Source organism: Rhamphochromis sp. 'chilingali' (assembly GCF_963969265.1).
Source record: "Rhamphochromis sp. 'chilingali' genome assembly, chromosome: 12".
Taxonomy (NCBI): Eukaryota; Metazoa; Chordata; class Actinopteri; order Cichliformes; family Cichlidae; genus Rhamphochromis; species Rhamphochromis sp. 'chilingali'.
The window spans coordinates 18,110,168-18,130,405 of record NC_137939.1 but is presented as its reverse complement, the minus strand read 5'-3'; the positions used below and the strand labels follow the sequence as shown (position 1 = coordinate 18,130,405).

The 20,238-nt window shown below is 41.7% G+C and overlaps 1 protein-coding gene across 2 annotated transcripts in view; it reads right to left on the bottom strand.

Annotated features, from left to right (window-relative positions):
- Window positions 1-123: 123 nt before the first annotated feature.
- The window catches only part of atp2b3b (ATPase plasma membrane Ca2+ transporting 3b), a 110,898-nt gene continuing 90,783 nt past the window's right edge, over window positions 124-20,238 (bottom strand). Inside the window, exons 23-26 of one of the 2 annotated variants that reach the window (XM_080899954.1) lie at window positions 15,737-15,844; window positions 15,294-15,476; window positions 14,221-14,307; window positions 124-6,295 (exon numbers count right to left, since the gene is read on the bottom strand). In XM_080899954.1, coding sequence (XP_080756080.1) covers window positions 5,780-6,295; window positions 14,221-14,307; window positions 15,294-15,476; window positions 15,737-15,844 — 894 coding nt within the window. In that variant the 3' untranslated portion in view covers window positions 124-5,779. Of the gene's footprint in view, window positions 6,296-14,147; window positions 14,308-15,293; window positions 15,477-15,736; window positions 15,845-20,238 lie in introns of both variants that reach the window. The other variant, XM_080899953.1, reaches the window with a different exon arrangement.

Below are 20,238 nucleotides of genomic sequence, written 5' to 3'. Positions count from 1 at the left end.
CTAGTGATATTATTTTATCATTGTGTTAATATATCACAAGGTTCAGTTAGCTTTGCACAAAAATGGAAACCTCCAAAGAGCTACTTTTCATCTTGAGTACATTTTTACTTGCGTAAAGAGGTTGAATCAGTACTAGAGTATTTTTTTTTTTAACAGTAGTATTTGTACTTCAACTTAAGTACAGAATGTTTGTACTTTTGTCAACTCTTTATACATACACAAACCTCGTTAACTTTAATATCTGAATTCACCATTGTGACAGGATGTATTACAGAAAATAAGAAACAGCATAACAAGCCCACTTTAATACTATCCACTCCACCTGTTTGACAAGCCACCATGTTTGTTGCGCAAGAGGTTTATTGAAGAAAGTAGCTGAAGCGTCAGGTTCATTGATGAAGAAACCCACACAGATATAAATCCTCGATGTTCATCAGGTGATTTTAGTTACCTTTGAGGGACAGGATGATGCATCACCTTGTGCAGAGGTTTGAAAATGGAAGGGCATTCCTGCATTATTGTGAACAAACAACAGGACCACACAAACTTTGTCAAAGTTATTATTGTAGAATACTTTGATTTTTTTTTCTTTCATACAGACAAAAGGTGTTGGACTTAATTCCCATTAAATTCTCTTAGATTTCCATACAGACTTAGTCTACAGTATACAGGTGTGTTCTTTCTCATATATAGATATTTATTCGCTTAAATAACAGGCAGGTAACTCTTTAATATATTCAATAGTCTTCATGGTTTGTTTTTTTTCTTTTTTTTGGTCTTTTTTTTTTTTCCTTTTTTTTTTTTTTTTATTTCAGCACAGTTAAGGCTGCATTTTCTGTCTGCAGAACAGGACTGCTTTGTGCAAGAAGGGGGACCATTCCACACATAATATTTACAATAGTATGTATAATGAATAATGTAAAAGCCTTCATTTGTTCCTGTGGTAACATGGCAGTAAATACTGGTGGCAGATCTAAAAGAGCAGCCTAAACAGCACATGGAAGCACTGCACTTCTGCAGTCTCTAGCTCTGCATCGCCTTCTGATTCTCCATCTTCTGGGTCCCCACTTTGTCCAGTCTTTCAGACTATAATGAGGTACATTTGTATCTCCTGTTCTCTATTTATAGAGTGGTGTCTCTGGTCTTAAGAGACTGTAAGCATCTCTGCACCTCAGCACACTTCAGGGGCTGTTCACTGGACAGAAAACACAGCCCTCAGAATATGCTCAGGAGAATGTGCAACTGTCTTTCCATCAGTGGGAGCACCGGTGGAGAAAATCAAGAATAATAATCATAATAATAATATAATACAAGCGCTTCCATTTTGTTGTTCCTCTCTTTACAAAAAGCAATTCAAATAAAAGAAAGAAACATTTAAAAAAAAAGTGTAACAGGAACATAGTACCTGTAAATCAAAGATCCACATGTGCACATTTGGGCGATCTGTACAATGGTGCAGTTGTACAATTTAGAATTTTGATAAATAATTCTGATAAATATATTCTTCTTCACATTGTTTTGTCTTTTGTGAATCTGGCTCACAACATCATGATGTAACATGGCTGGACAGATGGACAGAGATGGCTGGACAATCAAATTTACACCACTTGAGATTATTGCCCTGTAGTCTGGTGTGTGTGTGTGCGTGTTTTCATACATACAGAAAAAAGCACTGATGTAGCTGTGCTGAAATAGAGGAGACTTGAGCAGGATGTGCGCATGCGTGCGTGTGTGTCTGTGTGTGTGAGAGACAGAAAGAGAGTGAGCGAGAGGAAGAGAGCAGATGTGGAGAGATCAGAGCCTAAATGACTTACCAACACATAAAGTGTGACATTAATGATACCAAATGCATGCTTCAAAACAGACAGACCAATACAGTGTCACCACCTGCCCCACCCAGCTCAGGTCGGTTTAAGGTGGTGACGATGATGATGAGCATTCAAGAAGACAAGAGTTCTGTACAGGTAAGGGTGTTCCCAGAAAGCCCTGCGCACTTACTGAAACAGAACTAGCAGGACAGATGCGTTCTCTCACTGTGGTTTTAATCCAATGGTTGGGTGCGTTTGTCGACATGGCAGTCTTTTGCATAACGTCTGCCCTTGCCTTAGTCTGGCGGTGGGACAAGTCAGCTGCAGGGGAGGTGGAGGGGCAGAGAAAGGGGAGGTAGCAGGAGTTTGCATTGCTTTGAGGTGTCACACTCTGAGGCAACATGAAGTCAGCGGTCCACCCACACCTAGTACAATATGGGATACAGGAGGGCGCTCTCACAGCTGCTCTGGAATGTGATGTTTGGAATGTATGTTCCATGGAATGTCAAGGTGGAGGTGATGTCACTGGTGTCATCACTATGGTGGATATCTGATTTTTTTTTTTCTCTTCTTTTGTTGTTTTCGTTGGGCTGTGTGCTCATGCAGTGTGTTATGGCCTTTTAGGTTGGCAGCTTAGACATAATGTCTGGCAAAGTGGCTGACTGGGTTTCTTGTAGTGAGTTAGATAAAGGCATGGGTTCAGCAGGAAGTTAGCTTAGTTTAGCTTAGCTTGACATAAAGACTAGAAACAGTTCAGTTCTTCTAGCAGCACGTATAAAGCTCACAGGTTAGATGTGGTTTAATACAGAAGTGTACTTAGCCTGACCCATAAATCACTCTGCACACAAACCTTCCTAAAACCATGACTTATCCTTCTATTTCTAACCATTTCTTTTAGGGATTCTCAAAGTTTAGATGATTGGTTTCCAGCTTAGCAAGCCTACATTTACTTCACTGTTTGTCTAACCAGATGTTTTTTTATATGGGTAATTGTGGTTAATTGTTTGTTTGTTTTTTAAACACTAGTGAGCTGTTCTATTTTTTTTACACTGAAATTGAGTTGAGTCATATCTCCTTCTGCACTGCATCACACCATGGTGTGATCCACAGATGTACAGTAATGTAGTTGCTGGCTATGTTTTTAAGGGCTATGACCTGGAAAGGACTTGGTTGATACTTGTGTTTGTTACCAGAGGCTTTGGCCTTATTTCCTGGATGTGTGTTGAAAAGTGAATGAAATGCAGCAAGTTTAAATTCCATGCCCTTTCATCTTTTATATGATGAGGCACCACAACAGCAAACCTTAAGAAAGCTCTGTTGTAAAAACTGTAATAGATCTAGATTAGTGTCACAAAGAAAACTTACTACCTGTTTCATGAGCCTGCTGTCCAGAGTCTGGCTGGGGATGTTTTAAGCCCTGAAATCTTTATTGCATCCAGTTTTAATTTTAAAATAATTTAATAAATGAGACTTGGACCTGCATAAACAGCATAAAGTGGAAATAAATGGAAATAATGTGTCAACAACTATGAGACCATTATTGGGACTGTGAGCTTTGTGGTGTAGCAGCAGCAGTTCCTCTTGTTTGCTGTCTAAAACATCCTCCTGCAGCACAGTCCACTGTCACCACAATGATGCTCTTTCTTGTAGCAGTTTGATGTCTCTTGACAGCCAAGAGAGAAGAGATTTTGACCTGCACGTGTCCTGTGTTTTTTAAAGGTTACAGAACCATCAATGTATAGGCTTAACCCCTGTATCAAACACTATCAGCCTTCACTCACTACTATTGTTATATCTGCATTTAGGATGGAATTTACAGATCCTTATCTGTGTGTCATATGTTTTCATAGATATTGTGACAATAATAATGCATTGGATTTATATAGCGCTTTTCAAGGCACCCAAAGCGCTTTACAATGCCACTATTCATTCAGACACTGGTGGATGTAGCTACGGTTGTAGCCACAGCTGCCCTGGGGCAGACTGACAGAAGTGAGGCTGCCATATTGCGCCATCAGCCCCTCTGGCCAACACCAGTAGGGTAAAGTGTCTTGCCCAAGGACACAACGACCAGGACAGAGAGCCCGGGGATCGAACTGGCAACCTTCCGGTAACAGATACACTTCCCAACCCCCTGAGCCACAGTCGCCCCAATATGAAAAGCTGTCAGACTTTAACTAAGATTTTGCTTGTTTCCCTGGCACAAAACAAAAGCAACAAAATTGCATAACTCAAAAATTTAAAAGGGAGACGTCACGTGGTAATTGGAGTGCTTTACAGGTGTTTCTGAATAAGTTAGGCTAGCTCTTTATGCTAAATGGAGCTAACTAGCTAAAACACATAGCCTTATATCTGTACATAGTAATGAAGGGGAATGCGCAAGGACATAATAACATTTACAATATGCTCTTCTTGGTTGTACCTGATATCTAAAAGTGAACACTGACATTAGATGCGGGCATGTGGTTGAGACACTGAGCAGGTTAAAATGGCACAATCCTTTTGTCTGCGCAGAGGGCGCTGGTTACGTAACAGAGACGACCTGATCATGTGAGCAGGAGGGGCTTTCAACCGAGTGCACGTTAAGTCTTAAAGGGCCTTCGCCTGTGCATTGCGTGTTTGATGGCATTTAAAGGGTTAATGCTTCCCAAGCATTCAGCTTTTTTTTCAAAAAGAAAAAAGCTGACACACACGCACCGACAAACTCTTGGACGTAATGCGACAAAATGAGCAAAGGAGGAACAGCAAGAGAGAAGACGATGGGACACGGAACAGAAATGAAGGGACTGGAAGAGGATGTCAGCCATGGAGGTTGCCCAAGGTGACAGGTGCAGATATTCCCCATGCATACTGGGGATATGGCAGGAGGCTTGAAATGAAATTTACACAGTAATATATCCAAATTAACATGACATCTCATACACTGTTCATCTCAGAGCAATATTCCAGATAACAGGTCATGTGAACAAATGGGGCAGCATTCAAAGACAAAGTGAGGTGATGAATGAGTTCTGTGTTGTTGCTTCCCAAACATTTATATCTATGTATCTATAGACAGATACATAGATATAAGTGCCCTGATCTTTTAGACATTGTCACAGCCATTGTATTTAAATGAACAGCAACCTTTTTTTGTTATGCTTTTGTTTGTTTTTTTCAGAAGAGACAAGACAATATACGTACACACAATGAACGAGAAAGAGGGATGAAAGAAAAATAACTCAAAGTTTCTGAGAAGAAATAAAATGATATATAAGAACGAAATAAATGAGCACCATTATGTTGGGAAATAAATGAATGGGAAATGGAAATGACTGTTAAAGCTTTAACAAAGCGTTTTACTTATACTACAAGCAAAGTAGTGACTTTGAAGCGGCTGCAGAATCTACCCAGATAAATTGTGGTAGATAAATGGTGGTGGAAAGTGGGTGACGACAACATTAATGATGAACACCAATAGAAATGGAGTGAGTCAGCCCCCATAGCCGCATGGCCTTGTTCTGCTGAAGCATTAGGGAATGTGTGGTTTTCTTCTGGATGTCTGCCCCCCCCCCCCCCCCACTCAGACCCTGCCAAAGCAGACCTGCAGGTGTGTGTGACAAGAGCGTGCATGAAGTTGGTGTGCAGCTGGGCAGGGTGAGTGGGGTTCCACAAGAAGGGGGTGACAGACTTAGTTGGATGGTTTTGTGGGTAAAGGAGGGGAGGGACTGGGGTGAAGGTGGGAAGTCAGACTGAGAGGGCTGGGGTAAGGGCAAAGGGAGGGAAAGTGGCAACATGTTCTCAGGGAGTTGTAAGCAGAAGTCTCCGGCCATTGTCCACTCCCTCCTTGTCCTTTGCTCCCTCTTGTGAGCTTGTTGAAAGGGCGATTAGATGAAAATGTCATGTGTGTGGGTCCTCAGCCCTCTCTTTTTCTCACCCTAACTTCATCCCCCCTTTTTCCACCCCCCCTCCCAAACCCAAGTTCAGATCAGTTATAAGGAGGTCTCCACACAGTAGAGATGGGCCGGGTAGGGGGTTGAGGGTTTCACCGGCCTGTCCCTGCCATGATGATTATGGTGGAGGTGGTGGTGGTGATGACGGGGGCTTCGGTTGTAGGTGATGACTGCGTTGGTGCTGTTTCGGTTGCTGTAGGCGACCATTGAATCAATGCTGCTGCTGCTGCTGCTGCTGCTGTTGTTGTTGTTGTTTCGGTTGCATGGGGTCACCGGGAGGCTGTACTGGCGGTAGGGCCGGGTGGGATGGGTGCGAGGCGGGGGTTGGGGCTGGGTGGGAGGCGGGGGCGGCTTGCGGAGGGCCGGGTGCAGGTGCTGGTATCTGCTGAGTTCTGATTCGTCATCCACATCGGTGTCGTCGATCAGCGGGATGTTGTGGATGAGGTCATTGATGAGGAACTCTGGGTGGACCATGAAGTTGTGGATGGAGTTGCGGGATTCCGGTTTCTCCCGGCCCTCGTACAGTGAACTACGGAATGCTTTCACCACTCGCATCTGCCCAGAAGAAAAGAGATCAGGGAGAGACCACAAAAAAGACAGAGGAGAAAGTCAGAGAAAAAGAAGAGAAAAAGGAGACATGGGACCCCAAAGACAGACCCACTTGTGTCCTCCAGCAGACAAACAGAGTGAGAGACAAGCAGACACTCAGGGCCAGGTGGCTGCAGTTAAAATAAAGGCAATGTAACTTCTAATGGTCAGTTAAATTTTTGACCAAGAGCTGCTGTGGAAGCTGAAATTAATAGGACTCGCTCAGGACAAAGGACAAAGGCACATCAATCTTCCACTTTTTAAACAGAGTACAAGTAAAATAATATTTTGAAATGATAAAATATGCTTCATTTTTTTTTTTACTAAGATTTAAGGTGTTTTGACACTGCAAGTGACTAGTGCTCTTCAGAATGATATCAATCATTCTAATCGACACATCAATATTATTTTCAAGGATAAGAAACCCTTAATTGTATGGTAAGTTCATTCTCTTAACTTTGGATATGGTTAGGCTAGCGCTATATCTCTTGCTTTTTTTTGTTTTTTTGTTACTTAAGTTAAGCTAAACATAAACATCAAACTCTTAGTATGAAGAAAGATTTTGAAAAAGATTTTTAAAATGCTCAAATACACAAATCTGAACTGATACCCTTCTTGTGTCAGTCTGCTAAATATAAATGTACAGCTAGCACACTGTTAGCTAGGTCTTGATTCTGATCTTCTGCTCTTGATTTATCCTGTTTAAAATCCCCATCGGAGCAGTAGCTTTAAAAAAAAAAAAGAATTTATTTATTTTACATGAATTACATTTAGAATTTAAGTAAAAACACAATAAAAGCATTTAATAAATGATGAATAACTGATATTATATTTTAGGCTTTAAGGTGCTAAATAGTATGTGTCATCTGAACAACTTGACAAATTAGTTCAAATCCCTACTTAGCTGTTTTCGCTCTGCCCCACAGATGCCTTTTTGAATCATGCATCTTTAATTGCCCAGAGTGATCAAACCCAACTTCTTCATGCCCTAAGCCCCTTGATGTCATAGATTTTAACACTGTATTCTTAAAAGCAGCATAAATACTGTAAGACCTATGTTTTTAATATTTATATTATGGCATGGATTCAGGTAAGAAGCAAGTTAAGAAAATGCTATAATGATGACGTGAGAGCACAAATTGATATAATCATTTGACTGGTATGGAAGAAGGTTGACAAATAGCCATGGAAAGGAAAACATGGATTAAATAAATATATTTATAACTTTGTTTAGATAGATGTTGTTTTAGGTAGTTTATTTCTACATCTGGATCTGCATGATGTCATTGAAAGTGGACATCCCTAACATAGACAAAAACAGCCCTGGCTATGAGCACAGAAGTCTCTTCTAGCTGTTGCTTAGACCTGTTGTTTATGAAGGGAGGCCAATCAAAAGAAAGTTGGCTTAAAGTGAGGGTAGTGTTAAAGGACGAGTTTCTTTCAGACAGGACCTCTATGACCTGAGAGGTTGTTATAAGACAGCAGAATAGGTCATCTTGAAAATAAATTGGTGCATTTCATTTAATTGAGATATATCACCATATCATGTAATAACCACCTAAGTCCTTTGTGTTGCCTGCATGTATGATCCATTCTGGATAGAAACACATTTTTCAGAAGCTACACCACATTGTTAAATAAGCAGAATAGATCTTGTTTAAAGTTTTTAACTATATCACCATCCAAACCATGGCACTGCACTAATTTAATAGCAATCTGTCTGATAATTGAAGATTAATTATACTGGGGTAACATCATATCTGGATTAATTTAGCGTCAACTAGACATCCACCTGATCCTGTGTGTCTCCAACACACAAAAGTGAAAAATAAATAGTTTTAAAATGAGTTGGCTGATGACATGTTTCTGTCAGTTCTCACACATCGGTCACACCTTACAAGACAAAAACATTCAGTAGCCACCATCACAAAAAACACTAAAGCTGCAGAAACTTTACATCACACACACTTGGCATATGTGTCTATATGGCTGTTTGTGTGTGTGCAATCTGTTGGGCTGGTGATACATTATGCATGGGAAAAACACTCATACCTCAGCACACAGGATCACAGGCATGCACACACAGATGAAGGTGTTTGTTAGGCACAAATGGAGAAAGAAGCAGGAATGGTGAGTGTGTTAATTCAATATACAATAAAAGAAGAATTTTGCAAGAACCTATAGCAGTGACCAAACACACATACACACATAAATAATACATGCATGCAGCAGAGTGGACCAGAGTTATCTCCACATCGTGCAGTTTGGAGTCTGAATTCCGCATGCATCGGGCAGCTGTCAGTCATGGGAGCTGTTTGTTAAAGAGAGCTGCTTTATAAACACAGCCAAACTGTGAGTCATTCAGTCAGCACCCCAACACGTGTGCTCATGCACATGTGCAAAGTGTTCTGTGTGCCATGCAGCAGTGACAGACAGGAGAGCAGAGTGACAAGAATGATGACGATGAAGTTGCTGCGGGATGTAAAATAACAAATCTTGCAAAACAGAAAAGTGACATCATGAAGAATCAGCAGGTTAGAACACTATGTGATTAGCTAGATTACTAGTAAGAAAAGAGTGAAGCTTGGGTGTCAGCCCTGCCACAGAGAGAGACAGTCAGGTCATGCTTAATCAGATCTTTGTCACTTACACTCTCTTTCTGTCTCTCCCTCTCTCTCACAGACATGCTCGCACACAAACACACGCACAAGTGAGTTTTACGAGTGCACTTCAAGGTGGTGTGCATAAACACATTCCTTTGCCATAGCAGTTGGTCCATGCACCCATCTCCAACGCCCAAACAGAGGAAAAGAAGCAGCATGAGCTCAAAAGAAAGAGAGACAGTTTAATGCAAATATACTGACAGGCAGAGGCAGACAGAGCCTTATACAGAGACAGTTTGGCCGAATGAGATCGGCAAAGAAAAAGCTTCATGTTCACTGCAACACCTACTGGAGTCCCAACTGTGATTATGAGAGGCGGATGGTCAAGCAGCTGAATGGAGTTCAATGCTGCAGTTGGCCAAACTAGGAGAAGTCTCTATATATGACTCTGGCTCATATGATAGACTGAGAGACATACAGATGTACAGACAGACGGTCAAGCGGTAGGTTCAGTGCTTATCTGTTTTTCCAAAGAGCATGTCAGACAGTAGAAAAACACCTCATGCAGCCTGAGAAGGTTTCAGAATGTTACTTTCTCACTTCGTCAGTGCTCGGTTTGTTTTCATTTTGTCTCCATGGTAAGAGTAAACTTTCGAGTATATGACGCCCACCAGTGTGACCAGAGAGGCCCGGAGGTCAGGGCACTGCTGTGTTACTTATTCCTCTCAACCATTTCTTTTCTGTCTCTCCCTCTCTCCCTGTTGGCTCTTTCAGCAGTGCTTGATGGAAAAACAATGATGGTTAAAGTACGAGGAGAAAAAAGGGCGCTGGAAGATAGAGAGGCAAAAGAACTGCTGATGAGAAGAGACTGCAACATAAATACTGGGAGAAGCTGTGAGGTAGATGACTGGTTAATGGTTCTTATTTCCCGAATTGAGGCCCAACTGAAGAGGCATTCACCCCTGGTATAATGAGCTGTAATCCATGGTGACACCTTGTGGCATTAAGAGCATCTTTTCTTCATATGTCATATGCTCACATCCCATTTAAGGGTGGAGGCTGATGTATTTTTTTAATTTTTAATTTAAAAATTCTTTACTAAAGAACTGAATGGATTAGAGTAAAATAGCTTATTGCCCTTTGTTTTTTCCCGACAAAAGTAAACTTAAAGGTTAATCTCTTTAATGGGACTTGCTCATGGAATTAACTAACTCAGCTTGAAATGAAATGAAACTGGATCCATAGATCACTTCTAAAGATCCAGAGGAATCTCTAAGATCCAACACAGCTCAGGTGAATGACGGCAATAAACAAAGACTTTTATCATTTTTATATCTCCACTTATTATTTGTGATATTTCCTTCGGATTTGCCTTTGCTGTCTTCTCATAGAATTGGTCAGGGAGTCAGTGGTGTCAATGTCAGGGTGTAGGCACACCATAATTCAACAGGGCACAAGTCTGGTTGCTTTAGAAAGAACTTTGGGTAGTGGATTAGAGTCTGTCCCTGAAACAAACTGTGGATAAGCAGCAATGCTGGGGGACAGGCCACTCTGTTTGGATAGCACATGGGCATCTGCAAGTAATGTGAATTTGGTGCTTTGGTCCAATCAGACAACCAACCCCTGGCAATGAAGAGGACATTTCCCTCATCTTAAGAGGTCATTAAAAAAAAAAAAGGGTGATAATATAAAACAATTTCCTGAATTGTGACAGCTTCACTGCCAACTTAAACTTGTGGTCACTCATAGTATTACAATCCAAATCTCTTTCACACTGTTAACAAATTAATATAAATAATCATAGAGTAAAACTGTTTACAGGACAGCCACAACTACTACAAGGCCAATTTTACCTTAAATATTTTTTAAAACAATTTTCAGTCCATTTGCCCCAGAAAAGTATGACTATCCCAGCTGACACTGGACGAGTTGCAGGGTATAAACTGGACACTGCATCAGGTCATATGCGTACATGTTTGCACTGGCATAGAAGAGGAAAATACTGAAAAAAAAGTGGGGATTTTATTTCTAAAAAAATGTCACTATAAAAAGATTAATTTATACCCCTTGTAAGCTGTTATAAAATCCAGTTCTAGCTATGTGTTATGTGTGCAACTACGCTTGCTTACACACCGCTTGTGAAAAAATAAAAATGGTGCTCACAGATTTCCAATTTCCAATAAACATTCAAATTACTGTAACACAAAGTCAAAAGAGAGCCATGACTTTGATTTTCCTCCGGATTGTGGGTGTAAAAGCACACTTTACCCACTGTAAGCAGGTTAGAATGCGGACATTCACTGATAGCAGTAATGTCTACAACCAAAGAACATCTCAATACTCACAAATTTCTCACAAAAAATGGTTAAGCATTTTTATCACGATTTTGACCAAAGGGACTATAGATGGCATATTAGGGCCACATTAAGAACAGAAACATTACTGTTAATTTTGAGAATAAAGTCAAAATCTTGAGATGAAACTCAAAAGACAAAAGCTAAAACACAATTTTGACTATGCAAGTTGTAGAGCGTATAGTAGCTGTGGCAGTGTTTGATTTGAAATGACAACTTAAATCTCAACATTCTGACTTCATTCTCAAAATATTATTTTAACTTTTATTTTAATAATATTTAATCTCAAAATCTCTTTCTGTAATCATTACAGAAAGCACTTAGAGTCCGTGGTAAATCTTTAACAGAAGAATCAGCATGCATTAGCTGAATGGTAGCATTTTATGGCAAAATCTTGGCCCACGTAAAGAAAGTGTTGTTTTGTTTCAGTTAATACAGAGGGAAAGATTCACCTTGACTGGCACATGCATAAAGAGCCATGGCTGAATACTCTTCCAGGCACATTACAATATGTGTTAGCACCATACTTTCATTGTTGGTTCACCTGACCTCTCGTTTAAGAAAAACCCTTTCTGAAATATATATATATATATACATTTCTCTGGCTTAGGCTTGTGACACATTCGGATTCATATTTTCTGCATAAACCAAGCTGGAGTTGAGAACAATGGGAGATTTTATTTGACCACTGGATGCCTCCAGACAGCACAAAGTGATTCAGAGAACACAACCTGGGTCACATCAGACTCAAAGTTAATGCTTGGTCCTTCACATTCTCTCCCTGTTCCATTTGTTTGTCCAAATCCATTTTGTTTCCCATCAGGGGCTCAGCCACTACAGGATGGCTGCAAAATGTAAAAAGTATGTGTCACGCTGCTGTTGAGTAACAGATTTGGACATAACAAGCTATTCGAATTAAGGTAGAAGACTAGAAAAAGCAAGCAAATGAGCTAGCAGACCTAAAAACTTGCTTCATACTTGGACTGTACATCACTCCTTCCACTCCTCTACAACCAACTTTACACCAAACCAATGTTCTACTTCCAGTGTTGATTTTTTTAACATGCTATATTATAAAGTGTTGAAGTGAAGGATATGTTTCCAAAGTACTTAAACAAAGGCCAGGTTCCTCCTACTGTCTGCACAGGGTGATTGTGACAATGAGGTGTCAACAGTGCTGCCTTGGGCCTCTCTGTATTTACACCTACATGTGATGAGAATGGTGGAGAGGAGGTCAGCATGAAATGGAGGAAGGGAAGGATGGACGGAAGGGAGCAAGAAAGGTAAAGAGAAGCAACTGAGAAGACGGTTGATGACAATCAAATGAAGAGACAGCACAAACACACACATGCATGCACGCAGTCACGCAGACAGGTATACGAGCACAGGTGCACACACTCACACGCCAACAGAGAATACACACAAGTCAAACTGCAGCTCTCGGATATGTCAGCAAAGAACACGTGTTCAAACAGGCTTTCACACAGACGTGCAGAACTGACATACAAAGAAATCAAGAGAAAAGATGGAAGGGTGATTGCTATTCTAGTAAGAAAATGGAGGATGACAAAAAGGGATGAGGTAAAGGACAACGTAAGGTCCAAGAAAACTGAGAAAAAAAAATTAAATGAAGAGAAACCTACTAAAGAAATCTTATCAGTATGCTACACAAGAGCCTGTATTTAGATCTGATAAAATCTAAATACCACTACAAAAGAACAACTCTACTTATGAAGAACAATTAGAAAACATTTCACATAATATTTCTGCAAACAGGGAACCTGTAATATCTCATAAATAAGGAAGAAAGACAAGAAAGAGAAAACTGCCATTGAGAGAGAGAGAGAGAAAGGGGTGAGGAAAAACAAAGTGGACAGAGAGAGAAATCAGGACTTTTTGGAGACGTCAGGGGGCCAAACTTGTGACGTTGGAGCTGGAAATACTGTTACAGAAATAACCAGTTGACAACAATTTCAGCACCGAACAAAAGTGAGAGAAGAGGAAGAAGGAAAGCTAGAAAGATAGAGGCAAAAGGAACCGTTTCTTTATAAAACTACATTCTTAAAAAGAGCAGTGTGTTATAGGGCTTTTATACTCGAAGGTTTACAGTATTGCTGAAGCCACATGGAAGCCTTTTGTTAATGATAATGAATTCTATGGCAGTGAAAAATATTTGTAGCATTTTCCAAAGTATGTAGAGACTCAAGAATGTATTAGAGAAGTACTACATTGTGTTGTTGTTCAGAGAATAGAAAGACACCTTTACAATAGAGATTTTTACAACAGAGGCAAACCACAGTAACTACGCTTGACCTCAGTCACGGACAAGAAATAACACATTGTGCAGGAGGAGCTGTTATCTGCTCTCTAAACTTCAGGATGCATCCGTAGCTTCTGAGAATTATGCATAACAAACTCCTTGTTTTTTTAAAATCTGAGTCACTTATAAAAGTGTTGCATCTTTTGCATCAGGGCACATCAGACAGAGAGAGAACAGTTAGCTCCCTCCTGCACTGACAAACAACAAAAACAGTCTCTGGCCTGGGACCAGGAGTGGGTTGGGACCAGACCAGACAATACCAGAACTACACAGCCGTGGCAGGATTGGGTGCTGTTTGAAAGGGAGAATAAGAGCAAAGAACAGAGGACACATTGCACACAACACGAGTAGCGAGCGAGCCGGAGGGACACAACCATAGAGAGTCAAAATACTGCAGTCCACGTGCCGTGCAGCTGTGTGGCAGTGTGTGGGTGGTTGAGTGGGTGCGAGTGTGTGTTTCTGTGTCTCTGAATGAGTGTGTGAGTGTGTGCATGTATGCACGAATGCTTCTGTATGTGTGTACATGCGTTCGGCGGACTCACTCCCAGGGGCTGGGCTGGTATTGGCTGTTGCAGTAGAGAGAGCTACGTGAGAGGGGGTAGAGATAGTGTTTACGTCGTGGAGCTGACTGAGCACAGAGGAGCGCCGTCTCACCGCTCCCTGAAACGAACCGCTTCGCTTGAACGTGCTCACTACCTCCATCTGCAGGACAGAGATACAAACAGCATCATTCAGTAAGGGCAGGAAAGTCCAGTCTGAGTGTGTGCGTGTGTCTTTGGTCCTTTTAAAAGATTCTCCTGTCACAGACAGAGTAAAAAATTCTCTGATTTCAGTGTATCATAACTGATTCATGAATATTACTAACAAAATCTGTGCATCTACACACTACGCACTCAGACCAAACCCTCTTAATGAAAAACTGGCCACTTTATGCAAAGACAGGCACTTAAGCAAAGAGTCTGGGCTGGCTCTCTGACACTCCTTAGGAGGAGACTGCTGTCGTTTCCCTGTCTTAAAGTCCGCTCTCACACAAAGTTGTGCAAGAATCAATCAAAGCAATCAAGCGAATCAGTGGCCTGTCTAGTTGCATAAGCTTGCGTACAACATGTAAATACTCACTCCTGCACGCACAAACATATACACACACATACACTCACACCATTTATCTCCTGTTATGTTTCTGAGCATCTAAAATAGCACTCTCAAGGTAGAGAAGGCCATTGTGTGATTGTGACTTTGTGGAACAAAAAGGTTAGCTGAGAGAGAGAAAAACAAAAACCTGAATCATTATGTTTGGCACAATTCAGAAGAGCACAACAGCATGGATGAGAGAGACTGACTTTTGAAGAGTAAGAACAAATCTAAAATTGTAACTCTCAAAGAAGAGTCAAATATGCAGCACTTCTTTCTTTCCAAAAGTCTCTTTAGTTAGCGTGTGACGGCCATGATACTAACAGTTTATTTAGGCAGTAAGAACACTCCCATAGTAATGTGGATTTTATCATGCTGCACATGATTAAAGAAGTGCAGCTCTTTGTGATTACATACCACATCTTTTAAAGATTCCCCAATCTATCTGTAATTAACCTTAAACAAACTGCTTGTGGTCATGACCAAGTGAAGCTTCTGGCTGACATGTCTAGAAATCTGTTGGTGAGACTTTTGGTTAGGGCCTGGTTAAACAGTACCTGGGTCTGGATACGGTTGAGGCCTCTGAACCAGAGGATCTGTCCACGGCGCAGCTCTCTTTCTGCACAGTCGATCTCCTCCTCATCCTCTGCCAGCTCCTCCCCTTCCTCCTCCCCTGGTTCTAGTCCCAACCCCGCCTCCTTCAAACACGGCAGTCGCTCTGCAGGAACTGTAGCAATCACCTGGAAGCCAGATTTGTAACAATGTTACTTGACCAGAACAAACCAGAGTGACAAAATAATGAGCAGCGTGTGTGCTTTTCCAACCTTAGTTCACATGCAGTGGTTTATTATTTAACTGTCAGTTTTAGCACAAAATAGCTCTGAAGTGTTCTCTCAGGCAGTGTGAATATATTTCCTTAGCCTCACCTTGGAAAAAACCAGGTCTGCCAGCCTACACTTGCTTAGTGTTGTTTGATTCAGCAGGCTAAAGAGCTACTTACCTGCCCCCAGAGCAGCTCTCCAACTCCCACAAACAGACACCAAAGCCACTGCTCGATGTTGAGAGGAGCACAGCTGAAGGGTTTCCCTCCAAACTGCACAATCACGATCTGCAGCAGAAACACAGGAAAAGAACTCATTACACATATACACAAACAAAGCAGAAAGCAGTGCTACACCATGTAGCTCTGCTCTATCCATCACTAACTTTCACACTTAGCATATGACACAAGTCCCATGATAGGGGCAGAGTTCTCATGCCACCAAAACTTACAATCCCAACAAAAAGGGGAGTCCTAAGGGCTTAACACTGAGCCCTATTTCATCATGCCCAATTTCATCTAATCTTGCAAACTAATTAGGGTCGAGCTTGGTTAGTACATAGATGGGTGATTACCGTTGAATACCAGAGCCTATTTGAGTGGTTGTGGCTTAGAATGGGTCAGCAAACAAAGAAAGTTTGTAATTGATCCTTGGCTCCACAAATCTATATGCTGAAGTATCATCAGGCAAAGTACTAAAGCAAGAGGTTCGTACGGAATCAGCCATTGGTGTGTGTGTGAATGTGAATGTTGTTGTTGTTTTTTCTACTCAGAGGACAATGTCTGAACATCAGGCTTTTCAATATGTTAGTGCTAACACTGATAAGTAAAAACCACAAATGATTATATTAAATAAAGGATGATATTACTTTCAGGTTGTGATTAATGTGGCAGAGGTATGTACACATACATATGAGGTCAGAATTACTAACCTCCCACCCAGAAAATGTCTGTTATTAAAGTAACTCTCAGGTGTTGTTAAATGGAACAAGAGAATTTCAACACAACCAAATATCCTAGTTTTATGTGGATGCTTATATTATTTTACTTTGAAGACAGAAATACTTTTTTTTCCACAAAAAGCAATCATTTGCCTATCCTTTTTGCTCGATAACAGCCCGCAGTCATTTGTTGTCTCACTCATGTCTCCTGAGCAATCCACGCGGACTCTTCTTTGGTGAATCTCTCAAGCTCCTCCAGATTTTATGATCTTCTGGCATGGACCTTGGTCCACGAATTTTCAATGTGATTCAAGTCAGTGCTTGGTGCAGGCCAGCCAGTAATATTCACTTTGGTCTTCTGGAGGTATAATTTGGAACATTGTCGTGGGGGAAGGTGACAAAGTGACAACCCAGACCCAGTTTTGCTTCTGACTACTTAAAGCTTTCTTTCAAAATCTTTACATACAGTGGGGCAAAAAAGTATTTAGTCAGCCACCGATTGTGCAAGTTCCCCCACCTAAAATGATGACAGAGGTCAGTAATTTGCACCAGAGGTACACTTCAACTGTGAGAGACAGAATGTGAAAAAATAATCCATGAATCCACATGGTAGGATTTGTAAAGAATTTATTCGTAAATCAGGGTGGAAAATAAGTATTTGGTCAATAACAAAAATACAACTCAATACTTTGTAACATAACCTTTGTTGGCAATAACAGAGGTCAAACGTTTACTATAGGTCTTTACCAGGTTTGCACACACAGTAGCTGGTATTTTGGCCCATTCCTCCATGCAGATCTTCTCGAGAGCAGTGATGTTTTGGGGCTGTCGCCGAGCAACACGGACTTTCAACTCCCGCCACAGATTTTCTATGGGGTTGAGGTCTGGAGACTGGCTAGGCCACTCCAGGACTTTCAAATGCTTCTTACGGAGCCACTCCTTTGTTGCCCGGGCGGTGTGTTTTGGATCATTGTCATGTTGGAAGACCCAGCCTCGTTTCATCTTCAAAGTTCTCACTGATGGAAGGAGGTTTTGGCTCAAAATCTCACGATACATGGCCCCATTCATTCTGTCCTTAACACAGATCAGTCGTCCTGTCCCCTTGGCAGAAAAACAGCCCCATAGCATGATGTTTCCACCCCCATGCTTCACAGTAGGTATGGTGTTCTTGGGATGCAACTCAGTATTCTTCTTCCTCCAAACACGACGAGTTGAGTTTATACCAAAAAGTTCTACTTTGGTTTCATCTGACCACATGACATTCTCCCAATCCTCTGCTGTATCATCCATGTGCTCTCTGGCAAACTTCAGACGGGCCTGGACATGCACTGGCTTCAGCAGCGGAACACGTCTGGCACTGCGGGATTTGATTCCCTGCCGTTGTAGTGTGTTACTGATGGTGACCTTTGTTACTTTGGTCCCAGCTCTCTGCAGGTCATTCATCAAGTCCCCCCATGTGGTTCTGGGATCTTTGCTCACCGTTCTCATGATCATTTTGACCCCACGGGATGAGATCTTGCGTGGAGCCCCAGATCGAGGGAGATTATCAGTGGTCTTGTATGTCTTCCATTTTCTGATGATTGCTCCCACAGTTGATTTTTTCACACCAAGCTGCTTGCCTATTGTAGATTCAATCTTCCCAGTCTGGTGCAGGTCTACAATACTTTTCCTGGTGTCCTTCGAAAGCTCTTTGGTCTTGGCCATGGCGGAGTTTGGAGTGTGACTGTTTGAGGCTGTGGACAGGTGTCTTTTATACAGATGATGAGTTCAAACAGGTGCCATTCATACAGGTAACGAGTGGGGGACAGAAAAGCTTCTTACAGAAGACGTTACAGGTCTGTGAGAGCCAGAGATTTTCCTTGTTTGAGGTGACCAAATACTTATTTTCCACCCTAATTTACAAATAAATTATTTACAAATCCTACCATGTGGATTCATGGATTTTTTTTCACATTCTGTCTCTCACAGTTGAAGTGTACCTCTGGTGCAAATTACTGATCTCTGTCATCATTTTAAGTGGGGGAACTTGCACAATCGGTGGCTGACTAAATACTTTTTTGCCCCACTGTATGCTTCTTTCTTCATAGTTCCTTCCACATTGATGAGATTCACAATTCCAACCGCTGAATAATATTCCCCCCACCGTGTTTCCGTGTAGGAAAGGTGTTCTTGGATTGTACATCTCGCTTTTCATTCTCCAACCAAAAGAGTGTGTCTATTCAATTCTATTCTATTTATACAGCGCTAAATCACAACAGTCACCTAAAGTCGCTTTATATTGTAAGGTAGACCCTACAGTAATACATACAGAAGAGCTAGCTCTATGGCTAGAATTCTAGTTTCAGCTCATCTTAACAATGGATGCATAATTGTTATGACTGCCGTCGTGTGCTGGGGTTCTGACATGTAAATGTGAGTGTGCAGGTGCGCCTCCAGGAGTGGTGGATCCCGAAGATGGTGTGCCCGGATTGGATGCTGCTCTGGAGGCGGAGTAGAAGATGGCGCGGTTGAAGACGGCAATCCATCCATCCTCGGTTTTACCCCAATCGGCTGGGGCTGCGTCATGCCCTGTGTTGCTTTGTGAATCCAGGAGGAAGTTGGGCACAGTTTTCTCATGTTTTGTTAGTCAGGAAGGTAAGTGATTATTGTTTGGTTATTTTTCTCTGGGGCTAGGCAAGCAGTTGCTCCTCTGAGTTAGTTTCCTTTTCTTTGTTATTTTGGCATGGGTCCACCCCAAAGCCTGAGTGACTCCTATGAAACCCGTTTTTGTTTCGTTCCTGTAAATAAACCATTCCTTATTTTAACTGATGGTGTGATGTGCTGCTTGGGGTCGAACTGGGGGTGGATCATTCCTCTTGCTGCGGTCGGGTCCCCTAGACCGGCCGTAACAATAATCTTTTCTCAAGGTTGTCGATAGTATGCTGCAGTCTAACTTGAACTCGTCTGCAGAAGTGGTTTTTCTTGGTCTTGTTAACCTCTGGGTGGTCTTGGGTCGATTTGTGCCATTTTTCATTGTTCATTTACACGCCATTTGCACTGTGTTGAATGGAATATAGCGAAAGTCTGCAAAAAAAAGTTCGGTCACATTTACTGTTAAAATTTCAGTATGACTTCCGGAAATTAGCTTCAGTGGCTAAGCTACAGACAAACTTACACTATCGGTCCTAGTGGTCGATTTGTGCCCCATTGAAACCCATTATAAACGCTATTTTTCACGGCAAAAAAATTACGGTCAAATCGATCGTGATCGGTTATGTTTCCGTTTCCGTTTGCAGTACTGGCCTTAGAGTTGTAATTTTTTTATTTGTCCACCGGGTGGCGCCCTTGCTCCACATTTGACCCCGGGCTGGAAAACAGCGGGCTGCTTAAACAGACCTGCGGGAAACGAAGCCTCATTTCCGGCGTGCAGCAGCGGCTTCGCCCGCTGATCGGGCGGGACCATTTTCGGCCCCTAGGACCGTTTGAGGGTGCTTTTTTTTTTTAATCAACAGGAAATGACGTATTTGTTGTGACGTGGTACCGGACGTGTGTGTTGGAAAAAGGGGTCCGACGCAACATGCCCCGGTCATCGTCGGGAGTTAACCCGGGAGGATGCACTGATTTCAGCCTAGAGGAGGAGCATTTGCTGCCTGGAGACCATTTTCTGGTCCTGAAAAAAAAAAAAAAAGGCGATCGAAATGAAGGTTGGTGCCAATCTTTAGTCCATCTAAAGGCCTAATTATAATAACAATCAAATATTAC